We start from the raw sequence: 22,370 nt of genomic DNA on the forward strand, positions 1-22,370 counted from the left end.
GCCCCGCCCCCCCAAGGCAATATCACCCCCCCCCCACACACACACACTCTATTATAGCTGTCCGGAGCAGGAGAGGTTAGCTATGGGGATTTACTCCTACTCTGGACAGTTCCTGACATGGACAGAGGTGTCAGCAGAGAGCACTGTGGTCAGACAGAAAAGAACTACTCAACTTCATGTGGAGCATACAGCAGCTGATAAGTACTGGAAGGATTAAGATTGTTTAATAGAAGTAATTTACAAATCTGTTTAACCTTCTGGTGTCAGTTGATTTGAAAAAATTTAATTAATAATAAAGAGTTTTTTCAGCAGAGTACCCCTTTAAGGAAATGTTTCTCAACTTTTTAAACCTCGGGGCGCCCCAACCAAATTATTCCCTATAAAAGACAAAAAATGGTTAAAAAGAAGCAATGCACAATATCTATATCTGATAGATATGAACATTACTGTGCTGGTATATCCAGTAACTCACAGGTGACTTCACTAATCTGAGTGGTTCATTTTACCTTTTCTTCACCATCTGTCTCAGACTGTCATGAACATTTTTTCAAACCACAACTCATCTTTGCAGAACCTGCCAGATAACTAACAGTTTTACAGCAAATTCGTTCCTTTTCTCCCAACTTATAGGGTCCTAAACAGTAATAATTACCCCACTTGGTGTCATGCATAGTTTGTAGGCAAGTAGGTTGGTGGGGAAGAATCGGTCAGTTGGGGAAAGGTAGGTAGCTCCCTCCCCCATTGGGTCGATAGGTTGCTCAGGCAAGTAATTTTCCCCAATAGGTAGTGCCCCTGGATGTAGTTTATGTTAGTAAGTTATCACCCCCCAGTAGGTAGTTCCCCTGAATATAATTTTGTTCCTTGTAGGTAGTTTCCCTAGTATGTAGTTTTCTCCTGTAGGTGGTTTATCTCCACCTGTAGGTATGTTGCCTATGTAGGCATGACCCCCTTTAGGCAGTTTGCCCCTTCTGTAAGTAGTTTGCCTCATGGAGGTTGAAACCCCTTGTGGTAATTTTACCAACCTCCTACCAGACCTCCCCCTTCCCTTGAGGTTGTTTGCTCACTGTAGGAAGGACCCTCTTGAATGTAGTTTTACCCGCGCCCCCATAGGTAGGACCACCTAAAGGTAGTTTGTCCCCTCTTTGTAGGAGCCCCTGTATGTAGGATCCCCTTAAAGGTAGTTTGCCCTCAAGTAGGTAGGACCCCATGGAAGTATCTTGTCTCATGTGGGCAGGAGCCCCACTGAGGATTTTATTAAAAAACAATTTTTTACAAACAAACAAACACAAAGCCTATTCCGCTCCCTTGTAATCACTACCACCACCAAGAGACACTCCCAACCTTTAGGGGTCACAGGCATGATACTTACATCCTAGGGCGCTCTAGGACACCTGTGAAGCTGCTAAGCCCAGCAGGATCCTAGCGCATCCAGTTGCCATCTTCCCTGGTAGAAAGCTGCGGCACTCCAATTGGGAACCACTGGTCTATGGCGGTCTCTAATGTCAGTAGAAAGAAGGGTTAGGCATATTGCATTTTCATGACTCAACCCTATTGTTAAGGGAGGAATAAGCTGGCTCCAGAGCTGCAGAGCTGCTTATTCATTCCCTCACAGAACGTATAAATATTCGGCCAAGCCAAATGAAGAGGTTACGAGAGATAACTGTCGGTCGAAAGTTATTAAAACTTATGTCCACCAAACAAAATTGCATAGAACTCACTGTTTCGATTTGGACTGTGGCTGGATACTTAAACCAAATTAGTAGTGCTAGAAAAACGTTGCTGGGCAGCCCTAGCCTAAGGGTATGGAGACACATTCAGGTTTATAATTGCCATTACTAAACACAATGCCAGGCACAGATAAATAGAGGATGTAAATAAAATTTCTGTTTTCAAATTCATTCCTGGCTGTGTATTCAACAATGGCAATTTAACCTCTTAACCCCTTAAGGACACAGCCCATTTTCACCTCTAGGACGCAGCCCTTTTTTGCACATCTGACCACTGTCACTTTAAACATTAATAACTCTGGAATGCTTTTACTTATCAATCTGATTCCGAGATTGTTTTTTCGTGACATATTCTACTTTAACATAGTGGTAAATTTTTGTGGTAACTTGCATCCTTTCTTGGTGAAAAATCCCAAAATTTGATGAAAAAATTGAAAATTTTGTATTTTTCTAACTTTGAAGCTCTCTGTTTGTAAGGAAAATGGATATTCCAAATATTATTTTTTTTGGATTCACATATACAATATGTCTACTTTATATTTTCATCATAAAATTTATGAGTTTTTACTTTTGGAAGACACCAGAGGGCTTCAAAGTTCAGCAGCAATTTTACAATTTTTCACAAAATTTTCAAACTCGCTATTTTTCATGGACCAGTTCAGGTTTGAAGTGGATTTGAAGGGTCTTCATATTAGAAATACCCCATAAATGACCCCATTACAAAAACTGCACCCCCCAAAGTATTCAAAATGACATTCAGTAAGTGTTTTAACCCTTTAGGTGTTTCACAGGAAAAGCAGCAAAGTGAAGGAGAAAATTCAAAATCTTCATTTTTTACACTTGCATGTTCTTGTAGACCCAATTTTTGAATTTTTACAAGGGGTAAAAGGATAAAATTTATACTTGAATTTGTAGCCCAATTTCTCTCGAGTAAGCACATACCTCATATGTCTATGTAAATTGTTCGGCGGGCGCAGTAGAGGGCTCAGAAGCAAAGGAGCGACAAGGGGATTTTGGAGAGTACGTTTTTCTGAAATGGTTTTTGGGGGGCATGTTGCATTTAGGAAGCCCCTATGGTGCCAAAACAGCAAATAAAAAAAACATGGCATACCATTTTGGAAACTAGACCCCTTGAGGAACGTAAAAAGGAATTAAGTGAGCCTTAATACCCCACAGGTGTTTCATGACTTTTGCATATGTAAAAAAAAAAATAATAATTTTTCACTAAAATGTGTGTTTCCCCCCCAAATTTCACATTTTTGCAAGGGTTAATAGCAGAAAATATCCCCCAAAATTTGTAACCCCATCTCTTCTGAGTATGGAGGTACCCCATAAGTTGACCTGAAGTGCATTACGGGCGAACTACAATGCTCAGAAGAGAAGGAGTCATATTTGGCTTTTTGAGAGCAAATTTTGCTCGGGGGGCATGTCGCATTTAGGAAGCCCCTATGGTGCCAGGACAGCAAAAAAAAACGACATGGCATACCATTTTGGAAACTAGACTCCTTGAGGAACGTAACAAGGGATAAAGTGAACCTTAATACCCCACAGGTGTTTCACGACTTTTGCATATGTAAAAAAAATAAAAAAATTTTACCAAAAATGCTTGGTTTAGCAAAAATGTTACATTTTTAAAAAAGGTAATAGCAGAAAATACCCCCCAACATTTGAAGCCCAATTTCTCCCGATTCAGAAGACACCCAATATGGGGATGAAAAGTGCTCTGCTGGCGCACTACAGGTCTCAGAAGAGAAGGAGTCACATTTGGCTTTTTGGAAGCAAATTTTGCTCTGGGGGCATGCCGCATTTAGGAAGCACCTATGGTGCCAGGACAGAAAAAAAAAACACATGGCATACCATTTTGGAAACTAGACCCCTTGGGGAACGTAACAAGGGGTAAAGTGAACCTTAATACCCCACAGGTGTTTCACGACTTTTGCATATGTAAAAAAATAAATATTTTTTTTACACTAAAATGCTTGTTTTCCCCCAAATTTTACATTTTTACAAGGGATAATAGCAGAAAATACCCCCCAAAATTTGTAACCCCATCTCTTATGAGTATGGAAATACCCAATAAGTGGACGTGAAGTGCACTGGGGGCGAATTACAATGCTCAGAAGAGAAGGAGCATCATTGAGCTTTTGGAGAGAGAATTTGGCCATGTGCATTTCCAAAGCCCCCCGTGGTGCCAGAACAGTGGACCCCCCACATGTGACCCCATTTTTAAAACTACACCCCTCACGGAAGGTAATAAGGGGTGCAGGGAGAATTTACACCCCACTGGCATTTGACGGATCTTTGGAACAGTGGGCTGTGCAAATTAAAACATTTTATTTTTCATTTTCACAGACCCCTGTTTCAAAGATCTGTCAGACACCTGTGGGGCGTAAATGCTCACTGTACCCCTTATTACATTCCGTGAGGGGTGTAGTTTCCAAAATGGGGTCATATGTGGGTATTTATTGTTTTGCACTTATGTCAGAACCGCTGTAAAATCAGCCACCCCTGTGCAAATCACCAATTTAGACCTCAAATTTACATGGAGCACTCTCCCTTCTGAGCCTTGTTGTGCGTCCCCAGAACACTTTGCGCCCACATATGGGGTATCTCCGTCCTCAGGAGAAATTGCGTTACAAATTTTGGAGGCTTTTTTTCTTTTACCGCTTGTGAAATTTTCAAGTATGGGGCAACACCAGTATGTTAGTGTACAAAAATGTTTTTTTTTACACTAACATGCTGGTGTAGACCCCAACTTTACCTTTTCATAAGGGGTAAAAGGAGAAAAAGCCCCCCAAAATTTGTTAGGCAATTTCTCCCGAGTACGGCGATACCCCATATGTGGCCCTAAACTGTTGCCTTGAAATACACCAGGGCTCCAAAGTGAGAGAGCGCCATGTGCATTTGAGGCCTAAATTAGGGATTTGCATAGGGGTGGACATAGGGGTATTTTACACCAGTGATTCTCAAACAGGGTGCCCCCAGCTGTTGCTAAACTCCCAGCATGCTTGGACAGTCAATGGCTGTCCGGAAATGCTGGGAGTTTTTGTTTTGCAACAGCTGGAGGCTCCGTTTTGGAAACACTGCTGTAGGATACGTTTTTCATTTTTATTGGGGGGGAAGGGGTGGTGGTGGGGGGGGGCAGTGTACGTGTGTATATGTAGTGTTTTACTCTTTATTTTATGTTAGTGTAGTGTTTTTAGGTTACATTCACACTGACGGCGGATTACACTGAGTCTCCCGCTAGGAGTTTGAGCTGCGGCTGCTGCAGCTCAAACCTGAAGCAGGGAATTCACTGTAATCCGCCGCCAGTGTGAATGTAACCTGTACATTCACATGGGAGGGGGGGGGGGGAACTACAACTCCCAGCATGCACTGACAGAACGTGCATGCTGGGAGTTGTAGTTTTGCAACAGCTGGAGGCACACTGGTTGGAAAATACTGAGTTAGGTAATAGAACCTATTACCTAACTCGGTATTTCCCAACCAGTGTGCCTCCAGCTGTTGCAGAACTACAACTCTCAGCATGTACTGATTGCCAAAGGGAATGCTGGGAGATGTAGTTATGCAACAGCTGGATGCACGCAAGTACAACTCCCAGCATGCCGAGACAGCCATTTGCTGTTCCTGAATGCTGGGAGTTGTAGTTTTGCAAGATTTAGAGGGGTTCAGGCTGGAGATCACTGACAGTGGTCTCTAAACTGTGGCCCTCCAGATGTTGCAAAACTACAAATCTCAGCATGCTAAGACAGCAAACTGCTGTCTGGGCATGCTGGGAGTTGTAGTTTTGTAATATCTGGAGGGCTACAGTTTAGAGACCACTGTCAGTGATCTCTAGCCTGAACCCCTCTAAATCTTGCAAAACTACAACTCCCAGCATGCCAACACAGCAAACAGCTGTCAAGGCATGGTGGGAGTTGTAGTTTTGCAACATTTGGAGGGCGACAGTTTAGAGACCACTCTCTAAACTGTCGCCCTGCAGTTGTTGCTAGGCAACAGACTATGGACACGCGGCGCCATACTCACCTCCACCGCCGCCGTGATCACAGCCGCCGCCGCCGCCGCCGCTGGGTAAGTGATCGCCGCCGCCGCCGCTACTACACGGTTCCCCCCGCTGTGCCCGGACACCGATGGGTGGGCATAGCGCGGGGAACCGAACTTTAACCCCCCCGCCCCCAGTCTGCTATTGGTCGGCTGCTCCGCCGATCAATAGCAGGGATAGGAGGGGTGGCAACCCTGCCACCTCACTCCTATCTCTTCAAGGGGGATCGAGGGTGTCTTGGACACCCCCGATCCCCCTTATTTTATCGCGGCGCCGCGATTGATGGGCAGGGGGAGAGCGCTCCCCCTGCAAACACCATAGATGCCGTGATCAGACTGATCACGGCATCTATGGGGTTAATGCTGCCGGGACCGGCGCGATCGCGGCCCCAGCAGCTGCGGTGGGACTCCGGCTGTGATTGACAGCTGAGTCCCACCCGCGATCTCCTGCGCTGCCCGCGGCAGAGCAGGAGATCGCTTGGACGTATGCATACGTCCATTTGCGCGAACGTGTAATTCGCCTGGACGTATGCATACGTCCAATAGCGGGAAGGGGTTAAGGACACAGGGTTTTTCCGTTTTTGCATTTTCATTTTTTCCTCATCACCTTCTAAAAATCATAACGCTTTCAATTTTGCACATAAAATTCCATATGATGGCTTATTATTTGATCCACCAATTCTACTTTGCTGTGACATTAGTCATTTTACCAAGATATCCACGGCGAAGTGGAAAAATTCATTTTGCGACAAAATTGAAGAATAAATGCCATTTTGCAACTTTTGGGGGCTTCCATTTCTACACAGAAGAAGCAAAAAAAAAAACACAAATATAGGAGAGCGGACAGGATCGATATTCATATGCAGCCACTTTTCTACGTTCAAAGCGCAACTCTACTTACTTCGGCGAGAGGGGTTTTAGGAACTAATGAATTCAGACCAAAGTTCATTTATAGGCGAGCAAAAACAGTTGCACAAGAAATTGCACCTTCATACCCTAAATTAAATACAAATATAATGAGCAAAAAAAACAAAAAAAGAACAAGAAATAATGAAAGGATCGTTTAGATGTAATGAAAAGAGATGTGGTACCTGTTCACATATAGAAAACGGTAAACAGAAAATAAAAAGTGCGTCCACTGGTGAGGAAATTCCTATAAAATCTAGATTAAATTGTGCTAGTAATTTTGTCATTTATGTGCTCGAATGTCCGTGTGGGACTCAATATGTGAGCCGCACATCTCAAACACTTCTAAAAAGAATAAATTCACATAGATTTAATATTAAGCATAAATATTTAAAGCATAGTGTTTCCCGTCATTTTTCAACACACCATAATGCAGACCCAGGGTTGCTACGGGTGATCCCCGTGGAGCAGATAGCGGAAGGTTTACGTAGATTCTCCACTTTATGTAGGAGAGAAAGTTTTTATATTTTTAAACTGAACACATTGGTTCCGAATGATTTTAATGAATGTATTGAGCGAGTATAGAGGAAATAGAAATTTTGGGCATTTTAATGTCTCGGCCAATGGGCAATTGTTTCCGGGTGAATATGGGGTCATAGATCCATATAAAAGTAGTAATTGTATTAGGAATAGGTATCCCTGAGGAAGGGGAATTTTCTCCCTGCAACGCGTCGGATTATATGTAGTATTAAATAAATTATTCTTTTTGAATGAAGTTCAGTGCATTGCAGTGATTATAAAGAAAATTTTCGGACGGATCCGAAAAAAGAAGTGATTGATTGACGGTGTGTCATATACCTGGATGGCGTGGTAAAGACGAACTTGTTCGAAGGCTAGCCGGACTGAGGGGGGTTTAAGGACGAAAAAACCCCTCTTGCCGAAGTAAGTAGAGTTGCGCTTTGAACGTAGAAAAGTGGCTGCATATGAATATCGATCCTGTCCGCTCTCCTATATTTGTGTTTTTTTTTTTTTGCTTCTTCATTATATTATTCGGAGTGGCGAGTCACTTACCGAGGAGGATTGATGCGGAGAAAGGACTGATATGAGAGATCACTGGTTGTATCTACAGGCTTTCTAAAGTGTGTGAGTGGTTCCAGTAACCACTCACCAAGTGTAACTGTGAACTTTATTCATTTAAAAGTGTTGCCAACCGAAGGATCAGTACACCGCTCCCAAAAAAGTTTTTTCTTGTACTAGTTTCTGCATTTCTACACAGTGCATATTTCGGTAAAAATGACATCTTATTTTTATTCTGTAGGTCCATACGGTTAAAATGATACCCTACTTATATAGGTTTGATTTTGTCATACTACTAAAAAAAATCATAACTACATGCAGGAAAATTTATACGTTTAACCCCTTAAGGACGCAGCCCTTTTTCCCCTTAAGGACTGAGCCCTTTTTAGCAATTCTGACACATTTATAACTCTAAAACGCTTTTATAGAATATTCTGATTCTGAGACAGTTTTTTTGTGACATATTCTACTTTATTTTGGTGGTAAATTTTCGTCGTTACTTGCATCCTTTTTTGGTGAAAAATCCCCAAATTTCATGAAATTTTTGCATTTTTCCAACTTTGAAGCTCTCTGCTTGTAAGGAAAATGGATATTTCAAATAAATTTTATTTTTATTCACAAATACAATATGTCCACTTTATGTTGGCATCATAAAATGGACATATTTTTACTTTTTGAAAAAACTTAGAGGGCTTCTAAGTAGAGCAGCAATTTTCAAAAATTTCATGAAAATTGCAAAATCTGAAGGGACAGATGTTACAGAACTACAAATCCAAGCATGCCTGGGTAGTCTAGGCATGCTGAGAGTTGTATTTTGGCAACATGTGGAGGGCTACCGTTTGGGCACCACTGTAACAGTGGTCTCCAAACTGTGACCCTGGGAGTTGCAGTTCTGCCTTCCTAGTGGTTGCCACAGTAAAGATCGCTTTACTTTCACTTTCATTCCCCCCCACCGTCGTTTCCCTACCTGAGCGGGGATCTCTGCAGTCTCCATGATGATCTTCGGTCCCCACGCCATCTTACCGGTACCGGTCTCCACTGACAGCAACCCACAGTCCTGCGCTGCCATTGGTCAGAATCAGTTCTGACCAATGGCAGGGGATAGGAGGAGATCGCAGCACTGCGACCTCGCTCCTATCCCTCAGGATGATCGGGGCTGTCACTCATCCCTATTTTCCGGGTGATCGGGTCACCAGAGACACGATCAGCCCGGAATAGCAGAAAATCGCATGTCTGAATTGACATGCGATTTTCTGCGATCGCTGACATGGGGGGGGGGGGTGTCTCAGGACCCCCCTTGGCGATGTGCCGGGATGCCTGCTGAATGATTTCAGCAGGCATCCCGGTCTGGTCCCCAACCGGCCAATTCCCACGGGTGTATGCATACGCCCCACATCCTTAAGGACTCGGGATGCAGGGCGTATGCATACGCCCGGCGTCCTGAAGAGGTTTAAAATGGTCATCCTCTGACCCCTATAACTTTTTTATTTTTCTGCCTAGGGGCCAGTATGAGTGGCTCATTTTTTGCACCGTGATCTGGAAGTTTTATCGGTACCATTGTTATATTACTGACTTTTTGATAGCTTTTTATTCATTTTTTTTTTATGATATAAAAAGTGACCAAAAATACGCTATTTTGGACTTTGGAATTTTTTTGCATGTACGCCATTGACCGTGCAGTTTAATTAACAATATATTTTTATAGTTCTGACATTTCCACACGCGGCGATACCACATGTTTATTTTTATTTACACAGTTTTTTTTTTTTTATGGGAAAAGGGGGGTGATTGTTACTTTTATTAAGGAAGGTGTTTAAATGATCTTTAGTATCTTTTTTTTACCCTTTTTTTTGTTTGCAGTGTTACAGCCCCCCCTGGTGGCTATATCACTGCACATACCGATCTTATACACAGACCATTGCCGTGCATTGACACGGCAAAGATCAGTGTAATCGGCGGTCGATTGCTCAAGCCTGGATTTCAGGCCTCAATCAATCGCCGATCAGACGCGACGGTGGCAGGTGGCGTTCTAGCTGATCGGGACACCGCGATGATCCCGATCAGCCCAACTGAGCTGCCGGGAAGCTTTTACTTTAATTTTAGATGCAGCGATCAACTTTGAATGCCGCGTCTAAAGGGTTAATAGCACGCGGCACAACGATCGGTGCCGTGCGCTATTAGCCCAGGGTCCCGGCTGTCATTAGCTGCCGGGACCGACCCGGTATGAGTCGGGGTCCCGCCGTGACCCCGCATTTTATACCCGGACTGGGTGCAGGGTGTACAAGTACTCACTGCATCCTTAAGAGGTTAAAACCTGAAAGTGTGAACACACCTTTAAAAAGTAAAGTCTTCAAATCAGGGTTTTCTAACCAAGGCTGTCCTAGCATGCTGGGAGTTGTAGTTTTGCAACAGCTGAAGATGCACTGCTTTAAATTATTACCATGCAAGCTGATGCTCATTCACATTTTATGACTTTGCTGCTCTTAACTTCTTGGGAATGCAGGGTGTACCTGTACGCCCTGCGTCCGCAATATAATGCGCGGTCAACCCGCGTCATATCAGGTCGGTCCCGGCAGCTAACGGTAGCCGGGACCCGTGGTGAATACTGGACATCTCTGGTGACATCGCGGCGATGTCTGGTATTAACCCTTTAGACACGGCGATCAAAGTTGATCGCAGCGTCTAAAGTAAAAAAAAAATTAAAAAAAAATTTAAAAAAGCATTACCGGCAGCTCAGTTGGGCTGATTGGGACCACCGCGGTTTCACCCAATCAGCTGTCAGGATACGAGGAGGGTCCCTACCTGCCTCCTTGTTGTCCGATCGCAGAATGACTGCTCCATGCCTAAGATCCAGGCAGGAGCAGTCGAATGCCAAAAACACTGATCAATGCTGGCATAGCATTGATCAGTGCTGGCAATCAGTGTAATGCATGTTATAGTCCCCTATGGGAGCATATAACATTGCAAAAAAAGAGGGAAATAAAAATAAACTTTATAAAGATGATTTAATCCCTTCCCTAATAAAAGATTGAATCACCTCCCTTTTCCCATTTTTTTAAACTGTGTAAATAGAAATAAACATATGTGGTATCGCCGCGTGCGTAAATGTCAGAAATATAAAAATATACCATTAATTAAACTGCATGGTCAATGGCGTACACATAAAAAAATTCCAAAGTCCAAAATAGAAATAAAATAGTATAATAGTAGGAACAGGAGCCCCCAAAATTTAAAAATGGCATTTTTTTTTCAATTTTGTCGCACGATTTTTTGGATTTTGCCGTAGATTTTAGGGTAAAATGACTGACGTCATTATAAAGTAGAATTGATGGCGCAAAAAAAAATAAACATCATATGGGTCTGTAGGTGCAAAATTGAAAGGGTTATGATTTTTAAAATGTGCAGAGGAAAAAACGAAAGTGCAAAAATGGAAAAACCCTGAGTCCTTAAGGGGTTAATTTGCTCATTAGTTTTTTTTCCAACCAGGGTGCCTTCAGCTGTTGCAAAACTACAACTCCCAGTATGAAACAGCTGGCATCCTGTTGGGAAACAATAATTTTTTTTTTAACCTCTTGGGGTGTACCTGTACGTCCTGGTCCCGCGATATAACGTGGGGTCACGTGGTGACCCAGCGTCCTATCGGGTCGGTCCCGGTGTCTAACGATAGCCGGGACCCGGAGCTAATAGTGCGCGTCACCGATCGCGGTGACGTGCGATATTAACCTTTTAGACGTGGCGATCAAAGTTGACCGCCATGTCTAAAATGTAAAAAAAAGCATTCCCGTCAGCTCAGTTGGGCTGATTGGGACCACTGCAGTGAAACCGCAGTGTCCCGATCAGCTAGGACGCGAGCAAAGGTTCCGTTACCTTCCTCCGGTGCATCCAATCGGCGATTGATTGCTCCAAGCCTGAGATCCAGAGCAATCAACCACCGATTACACTGATCAATGCAATGCTATGGCTTTGCGTTGAACAGTGCAGGCAATCAATGTACTATAAGTTATAGCCCCCTATGGGAGCTATAACATTGCAAAAAACAAGTGTAAAAAAGAGTTAATAAATGTGATTGAACCCCCTTCCCTTATAAAAATTTAAATCACCCCCCTTTTCCTATTTAAAAATATAAACAAATGTGGTATCGCCGTGTGCGTAAATGTCGGTAATTAAACTGCACGGTCAATGGTGTACGCGCAAAAAAAATTCCAAAGTCCAAAATAGTGTATTTTTGGTCACTTTTTATACCATAAAATTTTTTATAAAAAGCGATCAAAAAGTCTGATCAAAACAAAAATGGTACCGATAAAAACTTCAGATCACAGCGTAAAAAACAAGCCCTTATACTGCCCCTTAAGCAAAAAATAAATAAGTTATAGGGGTCAGAAAAAGACAATTTAAAAAATATAAATTTTCCTGCATGTAGTTATGATTTTTTTCAGGAGTAATACAAAATCAAACCTATATAAGTAGTGTATCATTTTAATCGTATGGACCTACAGAATAAAGATTAGGTGTAATTTTTACCAAAAAATGCACTGTGTAGAAATGAAAGCACCCAAAATGTACAAAAAATTTCAATTTCATCACACAATGATTTTTTTTCTGTTTCTCCGTAGATTTTTGGGCAAAATGACTGATGTCATTACAAAGTAGAATTGGTGGCGCAAAAAAATAAGCCATCATTTGGGTCTGTGGGAGCAAAATTGAAAGGGTTATTGAGAACATTCTGCTGCCTGCAACATCCTCCAGCATGACCAGTTTGGCGGTGGGTCAGTAATGGTGTGGGGTGGCATTTCTTTGGGGGGGCCGCACAGCCCTCCATGTGCTTGCCAGAGGTAGCCTGACTGCCATTAGGTACCGATATAAGATCCTCAGACCCCTTGTGAGACCATATGCTGGTGCGGTTGGCCCTGGTTCCTCCTAATGCAATACAATGCTAGACCTCATGTGGCTGAAGTGTGTCAGCAGTTCCTGCAAGAGGAAGGCCTTGATGCTATGGACAGGCCCACCCGTTCCCCAGACCTGAATCCGATTGAGCACATCTGGGACATCATGTCTCGCTTCATCCACCGTCACGTTGCTCCACAGACTGTCCAGGAGTTGGCGTATCCTTTAGTCCAGGTCTGGGAGGATATCCCTCAGGAGACCATCCACCACCTCATCAGGAGCATGCCCCGGCATTGTAGGGAGGTCATACGGGCACATGGGGGCCACACACACTACTGAGCCTCATTTTGACTTGTTTTAAGGACATTACATCAAAGTTGGATCAGCCTGTAGTGTGGTTTCCCACTTTGATTTTGAGTGTGACTCCATATCCAGACCTCCATGGGTTGATAAATTTGATTTCTATTGATAATTTTTGTGAGATTTGGTTGTCTGCACATTCAACTATGTAAAGACGAAAGTATGTCATACGATTAGTTCATTCATTCAGATCTAGGATGTGTTATCTTAGTGTTCCCTTTATTTTTTTTGAGCAGTGTATTTGCAGTGTGGTTTCCCATCCATACTATCGTGCAGCTTCTAGTACAGTTTATAAAGCAGGACCATAATGGCTATAGCTATTACCAATTGACTCTGCCAGAGCTCTTTAAAAGTATTTGGCGCCACAAAACTTTCCCCCAAAAATCACGAGTGTCACTTACAGCTCCTGCTAGTCTACACACATACACGTGCTGACGTGTCCTTCCTACCACAGCGACCTGGAAGTTCAAACCCTCAGTAGGCGGGGAATGAGCGTCATCCTGAAAGCGCTCTATAGCCGCCTTTGTATTTGGCGCATGCGCGGGTCACCTAGAGGGGGCGGTTCGATAAATAGCGGCAGGACGGCGGCGACTCTCTCTCTTTCTGAGTCAGTGAGTGTGTGAGGGAAGCGGCGGCAGCACTAGCAGCAGTTCCCCGGCCCGGTTCTATTTCTCAGTTCTTCACGTTTGTCGTTCTGTCAGTCACGTCATGGCTTCTTCCGGAGTTCAGAATGCATCAGCAGTGCCTACTTTGCAGAGAGGCATTGTCAAGATGGTGAGACCGCCTGAAGACCGACTCCAGCTGTGGCGACTGTAGGGAGCGGAGGGGGGGTGGAGGTTGTGTGGAGCCTGAGGTGCTCGTGACAGGGTGCGGGGAGGTGGCAGCAGCACTCAGGTACTGGTGTTGGCACCGGGGGCATTTCCGGATGGGGGGCACTGCCTCTGGGCAAGGATAAGTTTAGTACCTGGAGAGAAGTTTTGTGGAGTGGAAGGGGATGAATACACGGGGGTTAAGGACGAGCCTGCCCTTTACCTCGTGTCCCAGACATGGTGCCTCCAGCTGTTGCAAAACTACATCTCCCAGCATGCCCGGACAGCACTGTGAGTTGTAGTTTTGCAACAGCTGCGTGCAAACTGGGCAACGTCCCCCTTACCAGCTGGAGGCTGCCACTGTAGCTTGTGGAACTAGAACTCCCAGCACTTCCTGAGCCCTTTATCCCTAATGTAGGTGAAGCTGCAAGTGTCTACTCAGCTGTACCAGTCAGTGGAACTCACTACTGCCAAACTGGCCACACTAGGGCACTACAACTCCCAGCAATGCTTCATGTTGGAGTGATGATGGTAGTTGAAGTTCTGTAAGAGATGCAACTCTACATTAGCTAACGCTAACTTCCAATTATGAGCGGAGGTGCTGAAGTCGCCCAGTGGTCTTTACTGTAGGTCTCCAGCTGTTGCTAAACTACAAATCCAGTAGGCATGCTGGGAGTTAGTGTTGCCCTAGCTGGAAGTCTAGTTTGGGGATCACGAACCCTCTGTGCCCAATTGTATCATTATTTTGGCCGCTGGTTAGTAATGGGCCTCTATGGAGACATCCTTGGCATGTACCCAGCTGCTATGGAAAGCATTACCTTGTAGTATTTTACTGTTTACTTTGGGACATTACAAAGTAACTAGTAATTCAGGTAGAGAAATGTGATCTTACATTTGGGAAGTGCTTAATATTGGCGTCATCATGTAATACTGCGGAATGGGGGTACAATAAAGATTCTCATCATCCTTGATAAACCTTATGTAGGACAGGAACAGTTATAGACCCCCTAGGCCAGTGGGCTTAAACCTGTGGACCTCCCAGATGTTGCAAAACTACAACTCCCAGCATGCCCGGACAGCCAACGGCTGTCCGGGCATGCTGGGAGTTGTAGTTTTGCAACATCTGGAGGTCCGCAGGTTGAAGACCGCTGCCCTAAAATATTAAAATGTATGTTCCAGGCAGGTTTATCCTTAATTTAATGTGGATTTACCAACCGTCTGCTGGTAGTTTGTCCTGGAGATCTGCTATTTCAGTAAAATATTTCCTGAACTTGCTTCTCGTCCCTCCCCCCCAGCCTCAGATTGTGCCCCCTTGTTCTTAGCTTGCCTTGTGTATGAGTTAATCTGATCTAAAGCAGTTTTAACCCAACCTGTGAGGATTCCTACTCCTTGTACTCGGTAAGTAGTCTCCTTGGCACGGAGCAGAAGGGGCATCTGTTGGGAAGATATTCTTTGGCATGTCTCTAAGTGCCTGTCACTTTGTAAGATGGCTTACGGTCTTTAGATTCTTTTGGGAGCTGCATGAATTTACTCTGGAACAGGTGATTTAGCTATTGTTTAGTCTCCAAGGTTCTGGTAAGATCGGTCCATTGGGTCTCCAGTAAAATATTGGTGAGAGGTTTTGTTATATTAATAGTACGTACATGAATCAGGTATGTATGAGCGATGATCAATATGTGTGCTTCTATAGCAGTGTCTCCCAACTAGTGTGCCTCCAGCTGTTGCTAAACCACAACTCTCAGCCTTCGGCGGTCTGGGCATGCTGGGAGTTGTAGTTTAGCAACAGCTGGAGGAACCCTGGTTGGGAGACACTGTTTTAGTGTTTGCCCACCGCTAAGCATTGCTGGCTAGGAAGGTGGTCTCGGCTTTCTTGTATGAGCAGTGATGTGGCAGCAGCAGTATTTAGCATCTGCATTGTTTTCAAGTGTCTGGGAAAAGTCTATGTTGAAAAATGCTACTTCTAAGCAACTTGTGTTAAAGGGGCACTCTGGTGGAAAATGTATTTAAATCAACTGATGCCAGAAAGTTAAACAGATTTGTAAATGAATTCTTTAAAAAAAAAAATCTTAATCCTTCCCGTACTTATTAGCTGCTGAATACTACAGAGGAAATTCTGTTCTTTTTGGAACAGAGCTCTCTGCTGACATCTCTGTCCATTTTAAGAACTATCCAGAGTAGAAGAAAATCCCCATAGAAAACATGCTGCTCTGGACACTTCCTAAAATGGACAGATGTCAACAGAGAGCACTGTGGTCATGTCAGCAGAGAGCTCATTGTCCCAAAAAGAAAATAATTTCCTCTGTAGTATTCAGCAGCTAATACTACAGGAAGGAGTAAACATTTTTTTAAAAGAAGTAATTTACAAATCTGTTTAAAGGGGTACACCGGCGCTTAGACATCTTATCCTCTATCCAAAGGATAGGGTATAAGATGCCTGATCGCTGGGGACCCCCGTGATCTTGCACGCCGCACCCCATTAAAATCAGTCCCAGGAGCGTGTTTGCTCCAGGTCTGATTACTGCTGATCACGGGGCCGGAGCGTTGTGACGTCAAGGCTCTGCCCCTTGTGACATTGCGCTCCGCCCCCTCAATGCAAGCCTATGGGAGGGGGCGTGACAGCTGTAATAAAAAAGCGGCAAATTTGGACTTTTTTTACCTTCACGCCGTTCACCGTACGGAATAATTAACATATTCCAATAATTCGGATATTTACACACGCTGAGATACCAAATGTGTTAAATTTTTTTACTTTTTGAGGGTAAAATGGGGTAGACGGACAATTTACATTTTTCTTTTTTTACACTTTATTCCCCATAGGGGACTATGGCAATCATTCGATTGCTAATACTGTTCAGTGCTATGCATATAGGGCATAGCACTGATCAGTGTTATCGGTGATCTTCTGCTCGGTCTCAGACCAGAGCAGAAGACCCATAGAAGGCAGGTGAGGGGACCTCAGTCTGCCGTTCTGGATGATTGGATCGCCGCTGCGGGTGATCCGATCATCCGTTTTACAGACCGCACTGCCGCAGATGCCGTGATCTGTATTGATCACGGTATCTGAGGGGTTAATGGTGGACATCCACACTGTCGCGGATGTCGGCCATTACCGGAGGGTCCCTGGCTACTATCAGCAGCCCGGACCTGCCGAGCATGACCCGAGCAGCACTCCGTTGCTCGCTGTTATGTATAGGACTTAAATGTTCGTCCTGGTGCGTTAAAGGAGTACTCTAATGTAAAACATTTACCCACCATTTGCACTGATTCCCTTAGTTATATAACACTCCCAATTACCTCTGTAGCGTTCCATGAAAGCATCCATGTTTTCTGGCGAAACCGGAAGTGCAGCCTCTCTCAGTGGATTATGAGTGTCGTTCCACACCATCTGTGCGTCCGCGGCCATCTTTGGAACGAATCGTCATCATGACTTCGTTCCTCCTCTCATTTAGCCTGCCCCCGCAAGTGCGATCCTGTCACTCCCCAAGTTGCATATTCATAAATAACTTCGTTTACTCAGCCGGCATTTGCTGGGCTGAGTAAACGCCTCAGCAACCTCCCTCCAATCATCGAGCGAGTCGCGCGCATGCGCACTTGCCAGCATACTAGGACCGGGCATGTGATCAATTACAACCAGTAATATAACAGATAGTTACGCCGCCGTAACTATCTGTTATATTCACAAAGCAACCTACGCAAATACATGTCTCTAAACATGTAGACAGAGGAGGCAGAGGGGGAGGAGATGGCGCAGTGGCTCGGGTGGGGTTTGGGACAGGGGAAGGCAAAGAGGAGGCAGAGAGGGGCGTAGTAATGAATATTATTAGGAGTGGGGAGCAAGAGTGAGGGAGGGCTTGTGGGCGAAAGCTGGGTAACGTGATTGCTGGGTAACGTGATTGCTGACGTCAGATTCAGACGTACAGTACCCGGAAGTAAACCAAATTACCGGGGGCTGCAGCGGGAGAACCGCTGGACCGATTCAGGAGATCAGCACCTCTATTGAAAGGTATTTAAACAACCTATTAGATGTTGACATTTTTTTCGTTATCATAGTACTCCTTTAAGTACCACCTCACCAGGACGTACATTTGTCCTGTCGTTAAGGGGTTAAATGGATAGCACTGATCAACTTGTGTAGTCAGTCAGCACTCATATCACAGTGGTCTTCCTAAAGATTTACAAGGTTATGATTGTCCTAATAGAGTGTAACTTTTATAAGTGGTGGAATATTTACCCACTTATCCAGAAGAGCTTTTGAGATGATCTGTTGAATGTGAGGGCCTGGCTCTTGTAGTTCATTTTTCAGTTGGCATGCTATTGCCTTTGTATGGTCAAGCATTAATACTTAGGAGCTAATGGGCCTAGGCCAATCCTGAAAAACCATCCCATATCACTATGCTTCCTCCACTGAACGTTACAGCTGGCGCAATGCAGTCAGCAGGTAACGTTCTCCCGATATTTGCGGATCCCGGATTCCGTGAGACAGCCCTGCTCAAGAGTCCAGTGGTGACTTATCCCTTATGCGCCTCCGCACTGTGACCCTGCGTTGTGACATTGCATTATCTGCCATAAACTGACTTGTTGCAGCAGTGGCATCCTATTACAGTACACTTCCAGAAATTGGTTTTCTTTTTAGAATGACCCATATTTCACAAATGTTTAAGGCAGATTGCATTGGTAGGTGCTGTATTATATACATCTGAGGCCATGCGACAGTGGAAGAGCTGAAATACTTTTGTCCAGAGGGTATACTGGATTTACTTTTCAGAGCTTCTAGTTGATCTTTGCAGTTATGGACTGAAGATTGTCAGTAGGGAAGCACCGGAATTTTGGCCGCTGAAAATGCCCTTTTCTGCCGATAACTTCGGTGGGAGGGGCTTAACACTCTCGACCCATGGCATACATGTACGTCATGGATCAGGTGAGGACCTGATGCGGGCCACGGGTTGGGTCCCGGTTATAACGGAGATGCCTGCTGCTATCAGCAGCTGAAATCTGCCTGTAATGACTGACATCAGATTGCTCCGATGTCCATCATTTAACTGGTTGCCACAGTGTATGGCGCGGGTTCTTGACTCGAGTCCACGCCATACCTGACGGCCCCCTGCTTATTCTTGTAAAAGGGGGCTGCCGCTAATAGCTGATAAGTGACTCACCACGTGCGATCGCTGCTGTCAAAGCTGACAGCGGCATCTAAAGGGTGCTTTAAACACTCCCTGGTGGCCCAGTGGGGTGGTTCGCAGTGCGATTGCAGGGGGATGGCGACCCACTGTGGAGGTAGCCGGAGGGCTTATCTCTGCATCCCTGAGGTCCGTGGATCTTCATTTTATTGAGCCTGGCTGTATGAGGAATCTAATGATGCCTCCTATGGGGGACTAATAAAGTGAGACAAAAAGTTAGTTTAAAAAAATCCTATTAACCCCTTCCATAAAAGTTTAAATAACCCTCCTTTTCCCATTTTCCATATAACAAATATGGAAAAAAAATCATATTTGGCATCGCCACGTGTGTAATTGTCCCAACTATTTTGTTTCTGATCCTGATCGTAAATGGTAAAAAATGTTAAACGCAAAAATTGCTGAGTTTGGTCACATCACATCCCAAAAAAGTAATATAATGTAACAATAACTATATAAAGGGAGCGGGGCAATGCATTTTTGGTTTCAGTTTTTGACAAAGCACAACCTAAATTTTCAGTTTCGTCCCCAAATTTCCTTTTCAGTGTATTCCTAATTGTAAGCATGTTGTCAGTTACTGGTAGATAAGGAAGGTTTCGGTCTAGAGTGCTGTTGGCCTAATAGGGCAGCACATTTTGTATGTTTTATGATGTTTATTCATAGTGGAAATAATGAATGTGAGCACTAGAGATGAGCGAACTTCCAGTGGTTCGATTAGTTACAAACTTCTCGGCTCGGCAGTTGCTGACTTTATCCTGCATAAATTAGTTCAGCGGTCAGGTGCTCCGGTGGGCTGGAGACTCTCTCCTAGGACTGTATCCATCTTTTCCAGCCCACCGGAGCACCTGAAAGCTGAACTAATTTATGCAGGCTAAAGTCATCAACTGCCGAGCTGAGAAGTTTGTGACAAATCGAATTACTGTAACTTTGCTTATCTCTAGTGAGGACCTCAACAAGTGAGGACATCCAGAAGGCATACTGCTCTTTATGGCCTCTGTCTTAAAGGAGTACTCGAGCTAACCTTTTATGGGGGAATTGGAGCATGAGGCAAAGTTATATAACATTCTAATATACTCACGTTTTCCATATGGTCGTCTTCCCGGTCTTCTCCTCGCTTTTCTCTCTGGCCGGAAGCTTGGTCTTTTGATGGCGCTCCACCTGTATTTCTACAAAACAAAAATCATACCGATAAAAACTTCAGATCACGGCGCAAAAAAATGAGTCCTCATACCGCCCTGTACGTGGAAAAATAAAGTTATAGGGGTCAGAAGATGACATTTTTAAATGTATAAATTTTCCTGCATGTAGTTATGATTTTTTTCCAGAAGTGCGACAAAATCAAACCTATATAAGTAGGGTATCATTTTTGGGTAAAATGACTAATGTCGCTGGAAAGTAGAATTGGCGACGCAAAAAATAAGCCATAATATGGATTTTTAGGTGGAAAATTGAAAGGGTTATGATTTTTAAAAGGTGAGGAAAAACGAAAGTGCAAAAAAACGGAAAAACCCTGAGTCCTTAAGGGGTTAATACTGCCGGGAAGGTGCAATCGTGCCCCCACGGCAGCTGTGGCGAGACACCAGCTATGATTAACAGCCGGGTCCTGCCGGCTATCCTGTGAGTTGTGCGTGGCAGAGCAGGGTATCGGCAGGACGTATGCGTACGTACCAGTGTCCGAAAATGTCGGATGCTTGGATGCCTGCATATGTCCTGTAGGGCTAAGGGATTAAAACATTTTGAATATTTAATAAAGAAAACTGACCCTTAAAATCCCACCACTAGGGGTCCCTATGCCTACTGGGATGCTAACCAGTTGTGCAGCAGCATCAGGCTTGTCCGAGTCATGGACATGGCTCTAGTCTGTGTTAATAATATGGATAGATTCCATTTAAATTATTGGTTACACACTTAAACGCTGGATGTGTTTTTATTTATTTTTATTTTTTTATTTTTTCTCTATACCTTTTTGCTTTGGAATGCTTGTACTTGGAATTTCAATCACTCTACCAGGTGTATATTCTCCCCTTCCGCATTCCTCCAGACTTATCTGTTGTGGCTTCTGCAGATTATTTAACCTATATAATTTATATGTATAACTTTTTTTTTTTTCAGGTCCTTTCGGGATGTGCTATTACTGTACGAGGCCAACCTCGTGGAGGTCCGCCCCCAGAGCGTAACATTTACTTGAGTAACATTCGTGCTGGAGCTCTTGCACGCAGAGCAGTTGCTTCTCAACAAGATTCAAAGGATGTCCCTGATGAGGTGGGCTTGGCTTACAGCTGATGTTCATGGGTGGTGTAACCTGTAGTACCATATGCTTAGCTTTAACTTGATCTTAAAAATAGCTAATTTGCAATGGGTGTTTAGATTTGCTTAGCTTTAACATACAGAAATGCAGATATAAATATTGCAATACTGCATTGCAGTAAAATCTGGCCTTTTTTGTGTTTAAATTTACTAAAATGGTACCTCATTCATAAAAAAAAAAAAAAAGTTTATGGCCCTGGGACATGTAAAGTTTCTCTTTGTATACTGGTACACTTAAAAAAAAAAAAAAAAAAAAAAATACATTGAATTGTTAATATAATTCATAAGAGAATTGTATTTCCTTTTAATAGAAATCATGGCTTTGTCCAAGCTGAAGCACAGGCATGGACAAAGTCCAGTAAGGGAGGGTGGGCTAGCACTCCTCTGTGCGCTCTCCTGTCTGGTAGCGCTCCTCTGTGCGCTCTCCTGTCTGGTAGCGCTCCCTTTTTCTTTGTAGTGTGAATAAAAAGAACACCTGACAGAGCAATGTAAGCTGCTAATCTTATTTATACTTTTAGTATTCATATGTAAATGTCGCTTTTGGCAGATCATATTCTACCCCAGGCTGTTTATTGTGCCAGTAGGCACAAGACTTTGCTACCTTCATTACTGGGAATGGAGTTGACCTAGCTCTATGATGCAGTTATAACCAAGGAACTTGATCAACTCAGCATTTAATGTTTTTATTAAATTTTTTAGTAATAGTGTATTAATTGCAATTGCTTTCCCACGTGTTTGGATGTAAAAATTTAAAATGAGCCCCCCCCCCCCGACAGTCTGAGCCTGTACTAAAGACATAAGATATCACTAGTCTCTGATTAGTGGGATTCCAATGGCCCCCCTACTTATCAAACATGCGTCGCTTAATTTATGTATATGCCTTTATAGAAGTTTTTGCAAAATAAGCCTATAGTGCATGACAAATAACAGAAAAATCTAAACTTTACCCTCAGACTTCCTGCTTGTTTTTGCTGTGGTTGGGGGCAAAGCACTTGCAAATGTCCAGTATTTGAATCAGGACATCCCTACTGGTTTTCCCTGTATTCCCTGGTCTCCTGAAGAGCTCTTCTGCACTTAATATTGTG

The 22,370-nt window shown here is 43.8% G+C and overlaps 1 protein-coding gene across 1 annotated transcript in view; it reads left to right on the forward strand.

The window, feature by feature from the left end:
• Positions 1 to 13,555: 13,555 nt before the first annotated feature.
• SND1 (staphylococcal nuclease and tudor domain containing 1) overlaps positions 13,556 to 22,370 on the forward strand; it is an 815,381-nt gene continuing 806,566 nt past the window's right edge. The window contains exons 1-2 of the mRNA XM_056573088.1: positions 13,556 to 13,769; positions 21,091 to 21,240. Coding sequence (XP_056429063.1) covers positions 13,704 to 13,769; positions 21,091 to 21,240 — 216 coding nt within the window. The 5' untranslated portion in view covers positions 13,556 to 13,703. The remainder of the gene's footprint in view (positions 13,770 to 21,090; positions 21,241 to 22,370) is intronic.

Source organism: Hyla sarda, chromosome 4 (assembly GCF_029499605.1).
Source record: "Hyla sarda isolate aHylSar1 chromosome 4, aHylSar1.hap1, whole genome shotgun sequence".
Taxonomy (NCBI): Eukaryota; Metazoa; Chordata; class Amphibia; order Anura; family Hylidae; genus Hyla; species Hyla sarda.